Genomic DNA, 20,466 nt, shown 5'->3' on the forward strand with positions numbered 1-20,466 from the left:
GACTGACTGGTGGGAGACTGTAGCCTTGCTAACTCCCCCTCCCCAGCCTGTGACTCCCTTCACTAAACAGCAAGAATGGGCTAGTGGGGAAGTGACTCCTAGCACTGTCAGAGGGAACTATGGAATGTGGGTCTTTGCCTGAGGCCTAGAGGCTTGCACCAAGGACCAGAAATAGAAACCACCCTGAGTCATGTGGAAATCAGTTTGGTTCCCATGAGGGGGAAGCAGAATAAGTTAGTTGTCATCTGCAGGAGGATTGACTTGTCACCACCCAGTGCTGTGGTTGGTGCTGGCTCAGGCATCACAACTTTATGTGAGGCAGGAGGAGGATAAAGGAATGCTGAGAGGTGGGAGGGCTGCCCCGTCTGTGGAGCCTAGCTTAGAAAGAGGGCCTGTTGGAGTGGCCGTGGTCCTTTTCACTTAGAGGGTGAGAAACTAATGTTGATGTCAACAGTGGGACTTCTCCACAACACTGAGACAATGGTGGGGAAATTCTAATACAGACAGCCCTGTGTCTCTGTGTGGGGGGGTCTCAGGTGTGGGGATGTTGCTGAAGTTGTGGTGTCAGTAGGCAAAACATGAAGCACCGAGTTATGGGAATGCACTGTAGAGATAATCAGAGAGCCCATCAAGTGACTGATTGTCATTCTTTTTATCAGAGACAGAATGTATATAATTCCTGATATAATAATGCATCCTTTTAAACATTGTTTTATGAGGAAGCATAAAAAATGTTAGAATCCATGGAGGTCTAGACAGGGTCATACTAATCTATAGGAGCAAAAAGAATGGTGGTTGTCCCTGGAGAGGAAGCAGCCAGAGGCTGATGAAGCAGGGCCATGAAGGATGCTCTTGGATGTGATGGTTACAGCTGGTGCTGAGAAGACTCTAGGTTGCATGAGTATACTGCTGAAACTTCTCAAATGATATACTTACTATTTGTGTATATGTAATTTTTAATTTAATTTTTTTGGTTTCGTTTGTTTGTTTTTTCGAGACAGTGTTTATCTTTGTAGCCCTGGCTGTCCTGGAACTCACTCTGTAGACCAGACTGTCTTTGCAGAGATCTACCTGCCTTTGAGACCAAATTCTGGGATTAAATTCATGCACACCCCTCCAGTCTAGTTTATATATAATATACCATTTTTACCTCAGAAGAAAAAAATAAACTATAATAGCTGATTCCCCCAAATGTGCATACTCCAACAGTGGGAATTTTTTCCTTTAGTTTCCTACTCAATTTCAATATGAAGAACCAAATTTTTTTCTTAATTTTGCCAAACTATGAAACTCAGTACTGCAACTACAGATGAAGAACATCAGTTCAGTTAGAAAAATAGCCTCCCTCACTTTAACAGTTCAGACTCACTGTACAGTCCTTGAGGATTCCAGAGGAGTTTGCAGTTAATGAATTGAGAGCTGCCAAATTACCAATTAGTAAATGAGCTATAACCTTCCCTTCCAGGAAGAAGGTAAGCAACGCCAACTTCACCTGATCAGACTGTAGATCAAGAAAGAAAGATTGCCTCTGTCCTCTAGTTTTGGGTTTTATTTACACAAGCCAGGAGTTATGTATTTTCTCAGCTTGCTTAAGAATAACTTGGAAGTGGCCAAAGTTTGCAGAGTACCTTATTAAGAGTGTTCAAGGTTACTCATCGATTTTCACTTCACTGAAAACCTATGCCTGCATTGAGAATGAGCAGGGGGAGGTCGTTCTACATGGTCCAGGACTATGGTTCACAGAATCACCCTGTGCTTCTTACCCTTGAGGTAGATTGGGACTCTCTTGCCTTCTTGAAATCAAAGTCAATTATGTGATTCACCTAAGTTATGAGCTAAAGTGACAGGCAACACTAACCCGACTACTCTGATTAGTAAAATTATAGGCTACTCAATTGAGTTTGCATTTCGGATGAACTGCTAGTGACTTTTTTGTTACTATCAGCACACATTCTTTTATTTTAGACAATTGTTTGAACTCACATTGGACGCCCTACATTTTACCTGACATTCCTGCTTTAAGTGTCGTTTACTCTGTGCTCCCTGTCCCTTAGATATGTCACTTGTACCACAGCGCTGAGATGGTGGATGTTTCACAACTCTGAGTCCCCAAAGGAATGTGACAAACAGAGCCCCATGTTGGCCTGCCTTGTAGCGTATATAAGGAATGAACTTTGGGGCTGGAGAGATGGATCAGCCATTAAGAGCATGTCTTCCCCTTCTGGAAGACCCAAATTCATCTCCTAGCACCCACTTTGGGTGGCTTACATCTTCTTGTCACTTCAACTCCTAGGGATCCAGTGGCCTTTTTGTTTGTTTGTTTGACATTGCACGTGCACGCACATATACACATTCAATTAAAAATAAAATAAATCTTGACTGATACCATACACATCACATCCTGTATGACATGTGCCATATGGTGTAGCAAGAGGGTCCCCCCCCTTCCCCCCGTAATAGAATCATTGTTCTGCATCTTTCCTTCAGGTGGACTTAGGAGAAGGCAAGATCTGCTTCTGTTGTGAAGAATTTCAACCAGCCAAATGCACAGACAAGGAAAATGCCTTGAAACTCTTTCCAGTTCAGCCTTGCAATGCTGTCCACCTTCTGCTTAAGGTATGCCGGGCACCACCAAGACATGCACCCGGGAGGGGCCTGGGGTGAGGCATGGGGAGCAGGGCAAGAAGGCTCTTTGAGATATTTCCTTTCAGCGATGGCTTTCTAATAGTCACACTGCTAGAAGCAAGTTTGAGCAGCCCCTCACTAACGACACACACACAGTCAAAATGGAGCAACGAGAAGGCCACAGATTGCATCTTAAGTATGGAGAGATTTCAGTGTGTTAGAGAATATAAACTTGTAAAAAAAACTGTAAAGGAGTCTAAGTGTCCATAGGTGGTGTGTGTTTATATGCACATCCAAGGCGTAGCTTTCGGGAAAACCTAGTTGCACACCCACTTGGCATTGTTGTTCCTTTGTAAGGAGTTGCATGAACTTGTTGAATGCTGCTGTTGCAGGACACCTAGACCAAGACCAGTCAGAAAATACAGGAGACACTTGAGACCGTTGTCTCTTTAATAACTAAAAGAAATTTAGGAAAACACGCAAAAGACTTGGGTAAAAAAGAAATGCAAAATCAATTTTTAGGATGGAGCCGGGTAACTGTAGCCTGGTTGCAGTGGGGGGGGGGGCAGAATCATCCGGTGACCACTTAACTGTGGGTTAGTCAGCCACCACTGACTCTCTTTAGAGCTTTAGTTATGGCGAGGAGGAGGAAGAGGAGGAGGAGGAGGAGGAGGAGGAGGAGGAGGAGGGAGAAGCACAGAGAGAGAACTCTTCAGAGCTGCCAGTTCTGTACAGTACAGGACTTACAAAATGACCCGCTTGCTTTGGCTTCTGCATATTTGGCAGCTGAGTCATCTGGAGCGGTCTAAGCCTGGCATAGCTGGGGAAAGCCCCTGAAGGAGCTGGGGCTGTAGCCACAGCAGCTTTCAGTGTTGCCTTTGCTGCTATTTTGAGGAAAGAAGTCCTGTTTACTCGCTGGCTGCCCCTGGTTCCTGCTATGTGTAGCTGGGTGCCTGAGAGGGGCATCACTGCCTGTAGCTCCCAGAGTAGAAACAGTGGCCTCACATTAAGTGGATTGCGTCCTGCCGGGAAGTGCTGGGGTGGGGTGGGGCGGGGCACCAGTCACAGAAGATTCTCACTGTTCTTGCCGGTCCCTCTGAGTCCCTGGGAGACTGGCGCCAGCACCCCTGAGGAGACTGAACTCTGTCACACCCGAGCCCCTTCCATAAAATGGCATAGGTTTGCACATAACCTGCACACACGCATCTGTATGCTTGAGCCATTGTTAGAGGCAGGCCCTACTGTGAAGTATTTTACAAATAGTTGTTATATCATTTAAGAAAAAAAATGACACAAAATGGATCTGCGCATGTTCAGCACAGCCTTTTCTTTTTTGAACGTTTTCCATTTGGGGTTCATTGAATTTGTGAGGTGAACCCTGTGAACGGGAAGGTCTGACTGCCCTGTATGTAACACTAGGCCTTTGTGAGACAGGGAACTTCCTGTGTGTGTGTGTTTGTGTGTGTGTGTGTGTTTTAGGTTACTTATTTTGTTGAATTGGAGTCTGACCTGGAACTCAGATCCTGATCCTCCTGCCTCAAGCCTTCAGGGTGCTGGAATTACAGGTGTATCCCACTGTATCCAGTCTAGGTTGGTTTTGTTTTTGTTTGTTTGTATAGGCAGTCTTACTGTATTTGGATTGCCCAGTCTGGGTTTGAACTCAAGATCCTCCTCCCTTAGTCTTCAAAGTAGCTGGAACTACAAAGGTTCCCCCCACCCCTGAGACAGGGTTTCTCTGTAGCTTTGGAGCCAGTCCTGGAACTAGCTCTTGTAGACCAGGCTGGCCTCGAACTCACAGAGATCTGCCTTCCTCAGCCTCCCGAGTGCTGGGATTAAAGGTGTGCACTACCACCATCCAGCGACAAAGGTTTTAAAATGAAGCAATAACCTCCATTCTGGCAGAGGGTTACACTAGCCAGCATTTACGTCAGCACTTCCACAAGCCAGATGCCACCTAACTCCCTGGTATTGTCTGCTTGGAAGCTTGCCAGCTTGGGCAGCGCTATTATTGGTATGATTTTACACTACTCTCTGATCAGTGGTCTTGTTGTTTCCAGAAAGTTCTGTTCGCCCTGTGTGCCTTGAACGCCCTGACCACCACAGTGTGTTTGGTGGCTGCGGCACTGCGCTACCTCCAGATCTTCGCCAGCAGGAGGCCGTGTATTGTAAGTGTGTGGAAGCGCTGTGCGTGTCTTGGCCCAGCTGTCCATCCCTAATACATGTGGAAACATTGTGTCTTGGCCTAACTGTCCATCCCTACTGTGTGTGGAATTGCTGTGCGGTGTCTTGGCCTTGCTGTCCATCCCTGCTGTGTGCAGAAGCTCTGTGTGGTGTCTTGGCCTAGCTGACCATCCCTACTGTGTGTGGAAGCACTGTGTGGTATCTTGGCCCAGCTGTCCATCCCTACTATGTGCCGAAGCACTGTGCGGTGTCTTGGCCTTGCTGTCCATCCCTAATACATGTGGAAACATTGTGCAGTGTCTTGGCCTAGCTGTCCATCCCTACTGTGTGTGGAAGCACTGTGTGGTATCTTGGCCCAGCTGTCCATCCCTACTGTGTGTGGAAGCACTGTGTGGTATCTTGGCCTTGCTGTCCATCCCTGCTGTGTGCAGAAGCGCTGTGTGGTGTCTTGGCCTTGCTGTCCATCCCTGCTGTGTGTGGAAGCGCTGTTCAGTGTCTCGGCCCCGCTGTCCACCCCTAATACATGTGGAAGCACTGTGTGGTATCTTGGCCCAGCTGTCCATCCCTGCTGTGTGATCCATTGCTTTTCTCCTGACATGCTCTTTGATAAGGACGAATCCCAGATGTCTGCAGAAGAAGTGGAAGAGCACGGACGGATCCCAGACCCAGATGACTTCGTGCCACCCGTGCCTCCCCCATCCTACTTTGCCACATTTTACTCCTGCACACCGCGGCTGAACCGCAGGTACCATTCCTAAGCCCGCTGGGGTCTCCGTGGTACGGTCCGGAGCTCCACTTTTTCTCTAAAATCCAGACAGATTGTCCTGGCGGGTTGTTCTCTTCCCTTTTGTTTCTCTCTGATAAGCCAGAGGGCTCCAAAGATAAGTCCAACCTTGACCCAGAGATATACTTTTTCAATTTCCATTAGCTTCCTAGGGAAAATGGACACCCAGGGAGATAACAGCTGTAATTTGACATGATTGAGAATTTCTGTTGCCCTGGAAATGTGCCCAGTTAGGTAAAATCGATGTTTCATTATAACACCATCAGCAGGTCCCAACAGTCATGAAATTCTTTGCAGGCACTAAGAAAAAAAATATTAATTGCATCTCCCTGGCTTAGAAAAAAAATGCATACCATTTCCAAATTCCAGCTCAAATTTTGACTGCTTTTTAAAATCTATTTCTAGAATGAAATATGCATTTGTCTGGTTGTTAGTGATTTTTAGAGTTGGACCTTTAGAGAATAATCTCATTTATTCATTCCTCAAACACTATCAATCCTCTACTGCTTGCTTAGTGCCGTGCTGGATTATAGAATGAGTCAGGCCCATTTCCTTTGCTTCCAGGACAGGAGCTCAGTCTAGATCACTAATGCGACTGATGGGACCACAGTACTTAGTGCTTAGAGGTTTCCCAAACCCAGAATATCCAAATGGGTTACCAAGTCAGCACTGGCATCCCTAGAGAAGTGACCTTATGCTGAGTTTAAAGGTTAAACCCTAAAGGAAAAGAGTCTTCAGGAAAAATTAACATCTTTAGCTTGTTGTTTGGGGATCAGGCATGTGTATTGTTGAGTATCTGTAGTACATTTAGAGTTGAGGACAGCTATGGATGCATTTGAAATAGGTCCCTTGTAGGCATTGCTAATGTTCTTTGAGTCTCACCTTGCCCTTTCTGGAACACCAGCCCAGGCAGAGACAGAGATGATCATGAAGCCGGGGGAGGAGCTATCAGCTGGGTGGACAGATGTCTGATGTTGGGTCTAGAAGAGCAAGTCTTTGTTTGCAGAGTGGCCTGCTGGCATCGCAGAGCATGAGGGGCCAGGCTGGGGTGATTCTGATTCTTTCAGAAAATGAGAGGAGAACTGCAGATGTCAAAGAAGAACAGCAATAAAACACATGCTCTCTGCGGTCCATCTCTGGTTTTAGAACCTCCCAAGCTGATTCTTCTAGGGCTGAGTTACAAAGGATCCCAGAGAAAATAGCTTTCCAGGAAATAACAATCTTTTGTCTCTACCTTCGTCAGTGTTCTATTGTTGTGAAGAGACACCATGACCATGGCAACTCTTATAAAGGAAAACATTTAATTGGGGCTGGCTTACAGTTTCAGAGGTTCAGTCCATCATCACCATTGTGGGAAATCTGGTGGCAGGCAGATAGACATGGTGCTGGAGAGGTATGAAGGTTCTACATCTGGATCTGTAGTCAGCAGGAAGAGAGAAAGCAACCTCAATGACACTTCCTCCAACAAGACTACACCTACTCCAAAAAGACCACACCTACTCCAAAAAGACCACAGCTCCTAATCCCTCTCAAGTAGTGCCAGTCCCTGAGGAATAAGCATTTTTGAGCCTATGGAGGCCATTCCTAGTCAAACCACCATGGTCCCCATGACCTCTTATTTGCCCAAGTGATGTAATGTAAGAAGTGGCTTCCCTGGAGAGAGGCTTTTCTTCAGTACTGACTTTGAGGTGTGGTCCATCAAAATGCAACATCCGTGGTCATCATAACCATCGTAAGAGTCATTTGTTTGGTGATCACATTGTGTAAAATGCCTTCCCCAACTTCTGGGTTTTCTTCTGGAAGAGATTCTGTGGTAGTTTAGCATCTAAGGTGAAAGCCTGCTCTCCTGACCTTTTGGTCCCTGGAGATCCTGTGCCTTACCTCTGTAGATACAATGGTAGTCACTGGGTTGAGAATGCCAAAAACTGTCATAACAGACAGGACAAACAGTGTTGGGGGTAGTCACGCTACAGGCAAGGGGTGCAGCAGTCCTCTGTCTTTGCTGAAGGGGCAAAGGTTTATAAGTGCTAGAACTATGATGCTAGGAGTCGTGTTCGTTAAAGACTGAAGACTGGCCCGTAGGCCTCCCTAATTCAAACAGCTAGGCTTCCTCCACTAAATCTAGGAAGGGTCTAGTTTCCTGGAGCCACTCAGCAGTTGGAATCTTTTTTTTTTTTTTAAATTTATTTATTATGTGTACAACAATATTCTGTCTGCGTGTATGTCTGCAGTCCAGAAGAGGGCACCAGACTTCATTACAGATGGTTGTGAGCCACCATGTGGTTGCCAGGACCTTTGGAAGAGCAGGCAATGCTCTTAACCACTGAGCCATCTCTCCAGCTCCAGCAGTTGGAATCTTAAACACGTGAGCTGGATGGAAGAGTTGGGATGAAATCCATGCCAAGTCCTTGTCCTGGGAGAATGCCTACTCATAACAGTACCCTCCAGCCAGCCCAGGAAGAGTCTTTCATGGGACTCCTTTGTGAAAATGATGCTTGGTACTTTAAACATCCACCCCAGGAACCTCCCAAGTTAGGTGCAAATAGAAAATCTTAACTTTTCCCTTCCAGGGCAGCATAAATGGGCACAAGGAATAAAATGAATTTTAAATCCAGTTGCTGTCTCTCCTCAATATCAGTCTCTCAAGTGCACCTGGCCTTGAGTCTTTCTTTTCACCAACTTCCATAAGGTTCCCCTTTCTTTTTTTTCATATTCCAAGAACAGACATTGTTATGGGTGGATTGTTTGTTTACATTCTCTAGTACAGCCTGAGTACTTTGTTTTTGCTTTTTTTTAAAACCTTTTTATACTTTTTAATTACTTCAAAAATTCATTTCCCTGTTTTCTAGTGTCTTTTCTTCTTTTGATTATTTGCTGTAACTATTGGCAGGGAATTTAATGAGTTTTGTTTTTGTTTTTTATTTTGCTGTCAAGTGTCCCTCAACTATAGGAAAAGCAACAGACAACTGTGTGTATGTTGGGCAGCAGGGGGCGGGGGTTGGGCTGACAAGGGAGGGGGACTTGTTTGGGGGAGGGGGAGGGAAATGGGAGGCGGTGGCGGGGAAGAGACAGAAATCATAAATAAATAAATAAATAAATAAATAAATAAATAAATACCACGGCAAGGAGAGTGTTGATCCTCGTGGGGCAAGAAGGAAGTCTGTTCGGCATGACTTCAGTAGCCAGTGTTGGTTCCAACTTCTAGAGTCTGACCCTGGGCTGTTTATTTTAGGCATATTGAAGTTAGTACAATGTGGAAACTGTTTCCTGGTGTAACACAATACTGTGTGCACAGTAGAGATTAAGGTATAATTACATTGAAACTCTTTCAAAATACAGTCAGCTCTTCCCTAAATTGGTTCTTTTTTTAAAGTTTTATTTATGTATGTAAGTGCTCTGTCTGCATGTATGTCTGCATGCTAGAAGCTGGCATTGGATTTCTTTATAGATGATTGTGAGACTCCGTGTGATTGCTGGAGATTGAATTGAGGATCTCTTGAAGAGCAGCTAGTTCTCTTAGCCAGAGCCATCTATCCAGCCCCAAGATGGGTTCTATAGCTAGAGCAAATGATCTGGTGTGGTCTCTCATATAGACAGTGTAGAGGTCACCCAGGCTATTGTGGTGGTTTGACTAGGTATGGCTCCCATAGACTCATGTGTTTGAATGCTTGGCCCATAGGGAATGGCACTATTAGGAGGTGTGGCCTTGTTGGAATAAGTGTGTCACTGAAAGGTGAGCTCTGAGGCCTTATATGATTGAACTATGCCCAGCGGTTTCCTTCTGCTGCCTGCGGATCAAGACGTAGAACTCTCAGCTCCTTCTCTAGCACTGAGTCTGCCTGCATGCCGCCATGCTTCTGCCATGATGATAATAGACTGAACCTCTGAAACTGTAAGCCAGCCCCAGTTAAAGAGTTGTCGTGGTGTCTCTTCACAGCAATAAAACCCTAACTAAGGAAGCTATTAGCCATCTCCAGTGGTGTTTGTAAGAGTCTGGGGGAGCCAGATGTGGCCATGGTCATACAGATAGCACAGAGGTCACCAAGGCTTTTAACCACCTCCTTTCACTGGTCATCCATCTCTTCCTTTAAAGACAACCCTGCATGTTTAACATTTCTGGGTTCCCTAGTGCTTGTCTGTGAGCGCAGGGACCGTGTGCCCTCTACAAACATCAAAGAGACTACTCCTTAAGACGTAATTAAAGGGAAAAGCACCTAACTTAGCTAGGAGAAAGGCACTGGGAAAGGAACACTGAGTAATTCTATAAAGTGGAGGCATCATACATTTGCCTTGCTAAGTGTAGTGGATGCTGCCTCCTAAGGAACCCCACTCATCCCCACTTAGAGAGCGGAAGTGTTGGAGCAAGAGAAGGGTGATGAAGAACAGAGTGAAATAGCAGATGCCGGCAGGATGGGTTGCGGGAGGAGGTGGAGCGCCAGGAGAGATGAACAGGAAACCAGCAGCTGGTTCAGGCGTGTTCACATCACATAGAGTAACTGTCTCAAGTCAGCCTCCATATCTTGGTGATTGTGAGACTCTCAGCGTTTCTCGGCCACAGTTGTCAGTTCGCTGTAGCTTTGTTGTTGGGAGTGGGGTGTCTACATTCCAAAGGAATGCAGATTTTTTTTTTTTTGTCAACTCAGCCACATTTGCTAGATCAAGTTAAGAGAGAAAGAGAAATCCACCTCTTTCACTGTCATTCCTATGACTCTGTTTTTAAATTTTACCTAGTCCCTCACACCTGGCACAGCGCATCATTAGCCCGGGAGTGTGGAATACCTTCCTGAGGAAGATGTGGGAGTCACTTTGTGGTTCTTTCTGTTGGCGCCTGTTTTGGCTTTAAGCTGTGGCATTGGTCAACTTTTGTTTGAAATGAATTCCTCTTAAATAATTAGCAGTGAAGTCCTCTCATGAATCAGACATTAAGGAAACCAAGGCAAGCAGCATTTTCTGTAGACTAATGCAGGAGAGAACCAAGATGTCTCTCATCCTTAGCTGCTTTGACTGTTATGACTCAGTGGTCTTCAGTGTATCCACCGCATTGTGCAACCACTACCTCTTTCTCGTTCTAAGGAAACACCAAGCATAAACAGTCAGCCCCCAGTCCCCTTCCCCCAGAGCCTGGCGGTCACCCATGTTTTCTGTTGCTATGGACTATTGTTTGTGTTTTCACTGGTGTACTTAAAAGAAAAAAAAGGCATTTAATTTTATACTCTGTCACTTGCCTAAGGACACCCTACAGACAGCTTGGATGGCTAGTCCTCTTCTGGACTGAGCCACCGTGAGTGGTTTTCCTCCCAGCCCAGGGGCAAAGGCAGAGGGTCCATTTGTAGGGGCTAGTGTGCAGAGCGCACCTCCTGATGCCCAGGTGCTTTTTCTAGGATGGTTGGTCCTGACGTCATCCCACTGCCACATATCTATGGAGCACGGATCAAGGGTGTGGAAGTGTTCTGCCCTTTGGATCCCCCACCTCCGTATGAAGCTGTGGTGAGCCAGATCGACCAGGAGCAGGTATGTCTAGAGGAAACAGGTGCCCTTCCATCATCTGAGGAGTTTATTGGGGTCCTCTGAGCAGTGACTTGAACATCATAAAAACAATAAATATCTTTCTCTCTTCCTTTGTGATATAGGAGTCTTCATTCCAAATGCCAGAAGGACCAGAAGCTGCTGCGAGCCAACTGGAGCCAGTTTGCCCACAAACAACTCAAGGTAGTGCATGTCTTCACTGCCCCAAGTCATAAATCAGTAGATTAGAACATCGATTCCATGTTCTGACCAGTATTTTGATGGAGGTAAGGTATTCTTGGAGCAAATGATTCAGCCCACATCCTCTTGTCAGGGCCCGAATCCTATCAACGCTTAGGGCTTAGAAGTAAGACCTAAAATGTGAACGGGAAGAAGAAAAAATATAGTGAAATAAAGATAAACACAAAATCTCTTGTGAATAAGCACGCTATCCTTAGGAACCCAGGGACTAGAGTAGAGGTTAATTTATGATTCCTGTGTTTCTTCATCTATGTTTTTGTTCTGTGGAAACGAGCTGGGCTCCTTCGAAGGAACACAAGTTTCATGTCTTGCCGTGTGTGTTCGCCCTGTCATTTACAGCCAAGGCTTTTACTGCCCAGACAATTAGAATTTTTTAGCCCTGTGGCCCATGCGAGAGTCAATTTACATCTATGCTTGTAATTCAAGGACACAGTTGTCCCAGCTTTCTGTCTTTGGGGAGGTTTTAGATGGCCTAGAGAACTGCCCACTGGCACCAAGCTGCAGATGACAATTACTAATGGATCGACTTTCTGCCATTTCTGATGCAGGCAGCTTCTCAGCAGTGCTCTCGGAGCGTCTTTCTGTTCCCCTTACCCTTGGGAGGGGGCAGACTGGGCCCCTGCCACTGAGCTACAACCCTACCTTAGGAAGGATTATAAAACAGCATTTTCTCCCCCTTAAGCATGCTTGTGGTTCTTATTTATTTACAACAAGGACTTTTCCGGCCAGAACCTCAGCTTTCCAGTTGATGTAGCTGCGTTTCCTGAGCAGGGACCATCCAGATCTAGTGTGATTTTCTGCTTCATTTTACAGCCGCTGGCTCCTTTGCTGGACTGTTGAGAGTGTCCCAACCTGGGTGTCCCTTGGGCCAGGCAGATGGGCATCTGCTAGCTTTGGGTAGCACCCTCCCCACCCATGTAGGTAGTGCCTCCCTGAAGAGCCAGGTGCTGTGAGAAGCTCAGGTGCTCCTGGAGGCTGCATCAGGATGCCCCAGTGAGAAAGATTCTGAACACCGCTAGGGAACAAACCAAACTGGTGTGCTCGCATGGCTTCTTAACTTTTCCCTTTGGTTTTATAGTTGTCCATGTTTGCTTGTTTTAAGTGCAGCAGGGTGACCTGGAGATGAAGGTTTTGCCATGGTGCTGGGAATGAAAAACTGACTGGGCCACCAGCCTAAATAAATGTTATTAATTTTATTACTGTTGCCTTGGCAGGTTTGGGCCCGCAGGTGTTTCCTGGCCAACATTTTGAAGGCTGCAGCTGTTGAAATAACGTGTTTCTTTTATTTTTATTTTTAAATCAGGTGGGGTTCTTCCTAACACAGCTGGTGAAGAAAACACACCTGCACCAACTCCTCTTTCCAACCTGGTGCAACCTCCCAGAAGCCGGCGGGCCCTCCCACCTCTGAGGACAAGGTCGAAGAGCGACCCTTTGCTTCACCAGTCAGAGGAGAGAGGTGATGTCATTCCCCAGGTCTTTGGTAGATAGACTACTGTGTTTATTTGATTGGTGCTAAGTCTTGGTCGGAGGGGCCAGGTCCGATCAGGTGGCTCTCGCTAGCTGAGAGCCCGGCAAATTTAAACGGTGTCTTGAGGGAGGTTAAGAGGCCACGGGAAAATACGATGTTCTACGTTTCACATTTGGAAAATACATGTGGTATGTCTTTAAAATTAGAAAAGAATCATTCATTTGTGTGTTCCAAGGGAGGGTGGGTGCACGATGGCACATGGATGGAGGATGGAGAAACAACCTGTATGGGCCAGTTCCCTTCTACCTCGTGGGTAGACCACCATGTGGGAGGCAAGTGCCTTTAGCGGAGGAGCCATTTTACCAGCCCCGGAACTTTGTTTTAGGCTGGTAGAGTGTGTTCCTGAAGTCATTGGCAATAGCATTTGGTTGTACATGTTGCTGTGCTGGGCATAACTGCAAGATTACTATGTAAAGCAATCTTGATTGCTAGCTGCTGGCAGCCTGCGAGAACCAGTCAAGGGGCATATGTCTTTACTCTTTGGCTCCATGATCTTGTGTTACTTTTTTTTTTTTTTTTTTTTTTTTACTGTGTTTGAGTAGTCTTAATTATTGAGATCTCACCATGTTTTTAAAACTTTGGATATATAGTAAAACACGTTCACGCATTTTATCTCCCTCCCTCTTTGTTTTGGGGTTTGCTTGAGTATAAATAGAAGTTGAATAATTTGAAATTTTCAAAATAATACCGCTGAGCCTTTTTTGACTATATGAATACCTTAATGTCTATAAACACCTCTCTTTAGAGAACAGTATATAAAAATAAAGAAAACAGAGGAATAAAGTGAACAGCTTTTGTAAAATTCAGCCAGCAGGGCCTCTTTGGGGAATTAGTCTCGCAGTTAGTCTCTGCTCTTCGGGAACTCTGTGCAGGTAATTGGATCTCCTCTAACCTTGCTCTCTTGGGTTCTGTCTGGCCCTTGTGGTCTCTCTGTCCCTCTGACAGTGAGTGTCATTTGTCACAGCTCTGGACTGACCATATGGAAGCCACAGAGGACACTTCTCTTGTCTCTGCAGCAGCTTCCAGGAGGGAAGGAAGCCCCACCTCCTGAGACTAGCTGTGAGCCTCTGCAAACCAGTAGGCTTGGCAGCCTGGCCTCTGGTTCCAAACCCACCTTCATTGTGGATCTCCTGTATCCTACCTGGCAAGTTGAGTCTTCGAGCTGGCTGTGTTCCAGCTTCCAGGAGCACTTCACTGTTGGCACAGCAAATGGAATCCTTCCTTGACCCCCTTTCCCTTCTGCAGGCCTGTGGAGGAAGGGACATTATCTACCCCTTTGGTTTATTTTGTTGGGGAAGGCCCCAAGTTGCCTTCAGTGAGAGAGTGTGAACCCCACTCAGTCACCCCACAGCTTTAGCCTGTGTTTCTGGGTGTTTGGAAGACACGTTGTCTATAACATGCTCTTGGCAAGCTGGAAGGACAGTTCTACCCCTGGTTCAGAACTCCTGTTACCTTTCTCCAGAGGAAAAGGAAGCCTTCCTTTCCTCCACCTGCCCTTCCTCCCTCTGCTTCCTGCTTCCCTCAATATCTAAATCCCCACTTATGAGGCCTTTACAGATCCAGGTTGACAGTTGTGTGCGCTGAAGGCTGATGGTGGCTTCTGGACATACGGCGATCAGATCTGAGGATTCGTTTCTTCACCCCATTCATGGTGAAGCAGCTTCCTGCCAGTCTTTATACTTTTATCGATGGAGGCACCTTCGGAAATTAGAACCTGCAGTGGATTTTTAGACCTTCTCTTGCCTTCTGGAGTGATGTAACTTTCTGCACCCTCGTTTTATGTAATAACCATAGGTCTGCCTCCTAACTGTGGTGTGAGCCTTGGTAATAGAAGTCAGTACAGTGCCCTTGAGGATGTTCAGGACAGAGGTACCGTGGCACGAAACATTCTGCCCATCCTACAAGTCTCCCATCAGCCCCTCCTCTCTTTGACCATTCTGTATCTTCTATATCCCCGACCTTCTTTTTTTTTGGTCCGCCATGTTTCTTCTGCTTGGCCATCCATCCATTCCTATCTTCTTGCCGTACCCCCACGAAACACACTCCACTGTGGCTTGCACCCATGAATTCCGTGCTGTGTCATCTGTCTTCACCTTGGGAATGTTTATGTGCTGTGGTCCAGCATCTCAGGACATAGCCTATTGGAAGTATGCTTCACACAATAGGGCTTGTGTAGGTTTCATTGTCCTTCCTTCCTTTCCTTCTTCAAGATGAAGGTGAGACATACATGCATGGCCTCGGATACCTGCCAGATGTCGTGGTCTACACCGGACGTTACGGCTGGTGTTGAGAGGGGGCTTGGCCGATGGTAACTCGTTATTTACCCCTGTTCACAGCTGCCCCAGTGCTCAGCTGCGAAGCTGCAACTCAGACAGACAGGAGGCTAGAGCTGGCTGGGCTGACTCTGCGGAGAGGTGTGCGGCCAAGGGCGTCACGAGGCAGACCCCGCTCTTTGATAGATTACGGGTCTTACATAGACACCAAACTGCTAGTGGCCAGGTTCCTGGAGCAGTCCTCCTGCAGCATGACTCCGGACATCCATGAACTTGTAGAGAACATAAAATCCGTTCTGAAGTCTGATGAGGAGCACATGGAGGAAGCCATCACAAGTGCCGGCTTCCTAGAACAGGTACTGTTATGATAAATATCAGGGCGTGCTCCCAATAACCGGTGTCTACGGTGGCTGAAGTCCGTGATTCCAGTCTCTCGGGACCTGGGGGTGGGGGTTATGTCACAAGAGAGGAAACTACAGAGCTTTCCTTCTGGGCTTTGTTCCTTTCCCGCAGTGTCTTGGCCAAGGGAACAGAACCCCATTTTCTGGAAGGCAGAACCGTGCATGGTAGAAAGCAACAGATCTGGGCACTACGGAGTTCACCCCGTTTATGATTTCCTCAGTGGGGGGGGGCAGCCCAGGATGTGGTGTTTTCTCCGCCCTTAAAGATGATGACAGACTCTCAAGATTGGCAAGGTTCTAGCAGCTGTTCAGGTGCCTATGAGTTTCTGGGCCAGACAAGTTATCTGACAGGACTTAGAGGAATGAATACCTTTCGTTCCATAGATTAAAAAGTAAAAGGCTCCTTAACTGGAGCCGCCCTGGGAAAAGACAAAGCTAGGCATGGATGGAATCCATTTGGGCCTTGGGTTTCCCGTCTTTAAAGGGGAGGGTTAGGCGGGGTAGTCTCCAGCCCTGTATCTTCAGGTAAGTGGAATTTCCTCCCAGCAAGAACCGTCTCTTTACCCCTCTGGGAGCTGCTGTTACCGTTTGGCTATTTACTCATTCTTCTGGGTCAGTGGGGTAGATGCTGTGGACACAGTACACCGCAATGCCCAGTGTTACCTGCTCTGTGCCTTTGCCCTCAGAGTGCCCAACAAACGTGGCTTATGCTGAGTTGGGCTGGTTTTCGGTGTAATCACTACTTCACCATTCCAGGTGAATTTGAACACTTTACCTCTTCACTTTCCTTTCTGCTCCTCCTTTCCACTCACTGGCCCCATCCATCCATCCATCCATCCATCCATTTGTTCATTCATTTATATACCAAAATTTAAAGTCAGAGCCTCTCCCAGTTCCCCAGGAGCCCATGGAAAAGAACGATCTGATTAGAGGAGGAGACTTGGCTTCCATACCCTCCTGCAGCTCGCTCTTCAAGAGTGGTCAGTCAGTGGCTCCGGGTCAGGCTGCCATCTCTGAGATGCTCCCACTGTCATTCCTGTCTCTTCCCCTGCCTAGCCTCAGAGCCCCCAAAAAGGAGCAAGCATTTGACATTGTTTCTCAATGGCAGAAAGTCCACCAGGCGCTCGGTCTGCCATTCTCTCCAGTCTCTGTCCCTAAAAGTTAGCTCTGGTGTGCAGGAAAAACAGGCACTAGCAAGCTCCTGTTTACTGCATCTTTTGCCCTAGATTAGTTGGAAGTTTGAGTACAGAGGCTATTGTTACAGATTCTGGGTCACCAGCTGAGGGCTTTTACTTCTGAACCCCACATGGGGTATCAGTGCCACATCGCTCCCCAGTCAAAAGGAGGCAAGGGCAATGAAAGAGTATATTTTATTTCCAACTCTACTCAGCTTTTCACACTTTCTTTAGATCCATTTTATTCACCCCCAGTTAAAAAAAAAATAACACTTGTCTTATAATAGTCAAATTTGATAAAGAGTACAGTCAATTGTCTTCTTAATTAGGAGTCAGGAACAGGCCTTATAGGTGAATATAATTAACAGAGTGTTAAAAAAGTTTAACGTCACAGCTTTTGTGGGTATTGAATGTTTAATGACCTTGAAAAATCAGACTGAAACAGCATGGCTTTGGGATGCTTGTCCTGTGAGGTTCGTTGGCAGTGAGACTCCTGGTTCTTTCCCAAGGCACTAACAGTGTTGCACACCATAGCGACAAGACAGTTCAATTTTGCACAGATCTGTCAGCTGGCCAGTCCTCCCTCATCGGTCCTAGTTGGGTGAGAAATAGTCTGTATTTCTGCAATCTGGAGAAGTCATACAGTTATGTGTTTAAAGTTATGTGGCACATTAAAGACAGGCCCGGCAGCAGGGCTGTTCTCCGGCTTTCACAGACAGTGCCCTGCTTTTTATGCAGTTTATTCGAGGGATCAGATCCATCTGAAGCATCGCTCCTCTTAACTGACATTTTATAAACTCTTTACCTGATCCAGACCAGTACTTCTGTGTTGGGACCATCTGCTTCTTGTTAAAAAATCCCAAGCTTGGAGCTGGGGAGATGGCTCAGTGGGCAGAACTGTTTGCTGTGCATGCCTGGGGACCAGTGTTTGGATCCTCAATATCTACATAAAAACAAGGCATAGTGGCACCAGCCTATAACTTTGGCAGATCCTGGGGGCTCATTGGTTACCCAGTCTAACCAAAATAGCCAGCATCAGGTACAGTGAGAGACTCTCTCCAAAAAAATAAGGTGGAGATTGGTAGAGGAAGACACTGAATGTCTCTGTCCTACACACTCAGAGTGTACTCCACACATGCATGTACACACACACACACACACACACACACACACACACACATCACACCAAGCTTCCATGTACACTGTCAGAGTAGGTGGCAGGTGGGACTTGATATTCTGAACAAGCTTCACTACCAACATCCCTCTTTGCCACTAGGAGTCACTGACTTGGAACACAGCATACTGCAGAAATATCAAGAGAACTATGTTGAAAATAAAACCAGAAAGTAGCATTGAGCCATTATAAATGGCTTGTGTACAGCTGAAACAATAAAAAATTAGAATTTCTTCAAAACCTTACCGAAGAGGCAAAGTCTAAAACATTGTTAGAGCCAGGCGGTGGTGGTGCACGCCTTTAATCCCAGCACTTAGGAGGCAGAGGCAGGCGGATCTCTGTGAGTTTGAGACCAGCCTGGTCTACAAGAGCTAGTTCCAGGACAGGCTCCAAAACCACAGAGAAACCCTGTCTAAAAAAAAAAAAAAAAAACCCAAAAAAAAATTTAAAACATTTTTAGAATTCTAAGTAGATTCTATTTTGGAAAACACCCCTTTCTGTTCTAAAGCACCTAAGCATTAAAACCCACAGACAGTCACAGGGGCTGGGTCAGAAGGTCAGTCCAGTGAGGCTAACCTCTTTCCTTCTCTTCTTTTCCCAAAGATAATGGCCCCACCACAGCCCAGCACTTCCCAGGCCCATGTGCTGACCTTGAGGAGACAGCCGGGCCTGCTGCACCTGCGCAGCTGTGGAGATCTGAGCACCTTCTCCCTGGCAGGAAGGCCTAGATCTGAGCGGAGGCCCCAGCAGCGAGCGGAAGCTGAGCGGCCACACAGCCTCATAGGCGTCATTCGAGAGACTGTCCTGTGAACTGAGTGGCAAGGAAAGCCAGTCCAAAGGAAGGATGTCCTTCCTCAGTGCTGTTTACTGTCTGGGAGCTGAGGGTCCCCCTGGGAACCTGAAAACAGGGGTCCTTGGGAGAATACTTATTCCTGCTCTTTGGCTCCTGTTTTTGCTGACAAGGGCACTGAGGTGAACTCGGGTGAAGTAGGTCCCTCCCTGTCTGTGTGCTCCCAGTTGGAAGTGAAGGCAGGGAGCCTCTGTCTGCTGCATCTTGCAGCATCCCCATCGGGGCATGCACGGGGTGAGCCAAAAGCAGGCTCAAGAGTCTTTGCCTGCCTCACCCCTTATGGCTCTTGTTGATGTCAAGTTCATTCCCTTGCTGTAAGGGGAGAGCTGCTGGGCTATTTATAGCTGCCTGCGGCCTCTGGCCGCTTGCTCGGTGAGAGGAGCTGGCAGGAGACACGATGATTAACCTCATGTGACTGCAGTCCTCCGGCCTCCTCAGGGTTACCCTCCAAGCCCGTCTTTAGGAAGGATAGGAGACCTGCTAAGCGGTGATTTTTCATGAAGGGCATTAAGGGGGAGGGCTATGGTTGATTCCGTTTATTCAGGCTTGCAAACTAGAACACTTAAGGGGGAAGCAAGAATAAAGTGTTGGCTTTGGAACTCTGGGCTCCGTGTGGAGGATTTGTGTGCACTCAGTTGTACAAGGCCTTAACCCATAGAGCAGTGGTTCTCACCCTTCCTAATGCTGCGACCCCTTAACACAGTTCCTCACGTTGTGCTGATCCCTAACTATAACATTATTTCTGTTGCTACTTCATAACTGTAATTTTGTTACTGTTACGAATCATAATGGAAGATATTTGTTTTGGAGCTAGACGTTTATCAGAGTCACGACCCACAGGTCGAGAACCACTGTCTTAGGGGGTTTGGCGTTTGGGGATGTGGTGTTCAGAGTGCTCTAAGGCCCACCAAACTAGTTTGATTTCCACAATACCTGAAAGTCACAGTTAACAACACATTAGACAAGCCCTGCGCTGGATTTTAAAAATACTAGGCTGAGTGGCGCCGTGGACCTGCATTCTAGCGCGGCCCTGAACAGAAAATCAATAAAGCAATTACTGATAGGATTAGTGCTAAGAAGTAAGAGGGGAGTTAGGGGAAACATCTTTGAGGAAATGATATTTGAGCTGGTCATGACTTTGAGGACCAGGTATTCCTTCGTTCCAGGCAGAGATAGAAGGCCGAGCAGACTAGTGACCACAGATGTGTACCGAAGGATAGTTGGATGGGAGCCGGGCAAACCGTGTTCTATGCTAACAGTAAGAAACCGTGGATGTTTCTACCACAAGAAAGATAAGATTAACCGGATTTTTAAAAGATCACCATGCTACTCGGGAAAGAGTTAATATAGATAGGAGAGAAAGCAAGGGGCTGGACTAAGGCTGCCTGGGAGCTGCGCACTGATTCTTTCTGGGCCCCCCTCAGTACTGTGATGAGGTTGTTAAATTCTTATTTGATGCTCATGACAGCCTGTTGGGTGGGAGCTGCTACTGTCTCGTCTCCATTTTATAGGATAATAATATTGTGTAACTTGCCAAGGTCACACAGAAGCCAAGGGGCAGAGCTGACATTCACAGGAAGGTGGTCGAACTCAGCCACCCATCCCTGTCTCCACTTCCCAGGGAGCAGTACTTGTGTGTCCCCTTTCTGTAAGAACATTGTTGAGCTTCCCGCTTGGCTCATGGAACTCCCACCCTCCTCCCCTGGCTC

The 20,466-nt window shown here is 46.7% G+C and overlaps 1 protein-coding gene across 1 annotated transcript in view; it reads left to right on the forward strand.

Annotated features, from left to right (window-relative positions):
• The window catches only part of Fam189a2 (family with sequence similarity 189 member A2), a 64,197-nt gene extending 44,849 nt beyond the window's left edge, over nt 1-19,348 (forward strand). The window contains exons 4-11 of the mRNA XM_041661472.1: nt 2,488-2,616; nt 4,683-4,790; nt 5,418-5,551; nt 10,972-11,101; nt 11,221-11,299; nt 12,660-12,812; nt 15,221-15,513; nt 18,511-19,348. Of these exons, the coding sequence (XP_041517406.1) occupies nt 2,488-2,616; nt 4,683-4,790; nt 5,418-5,551; nt 10,972-11,101; nt 11,221-11,299; nt 12,660-12,812; nt 15,221-15,513; nt 18,511-18,717 (1,233 nt within the window). The 3' untranslated portion in view covers nt 18,718-19,348. The remainder of the gene's footprint in view (nt 1-2,487; nt 2,617-4,682; nt 4,791-5,417; nt 5,552-10,971; nt 11,102-11,220; nt 11,300-12,659; nt 12,813-15,220; nt 15,514-18,510) is intronic.
• The last annotated feature ends 1,118 nt before the right edge of the window (nt 19,349-20,466 follow it).

Source organism: Microtus oregoni, unplaced genomic scaffold (assembly GCF_018167655.1).
Source record: "Microtus oregoni isolate MIOR12 unplaced genomic scaffold, Mior012 000012F_ref0000307, whole genome shotgun sequence".
In the NCBI taxonomy this organism is placed as follows: domain Eukaryota; kingdom Metazoa; phylum Chordata; class Mammalia; order Rodentia; family Cricetidae; genus Microtus; species Microtus oregoni.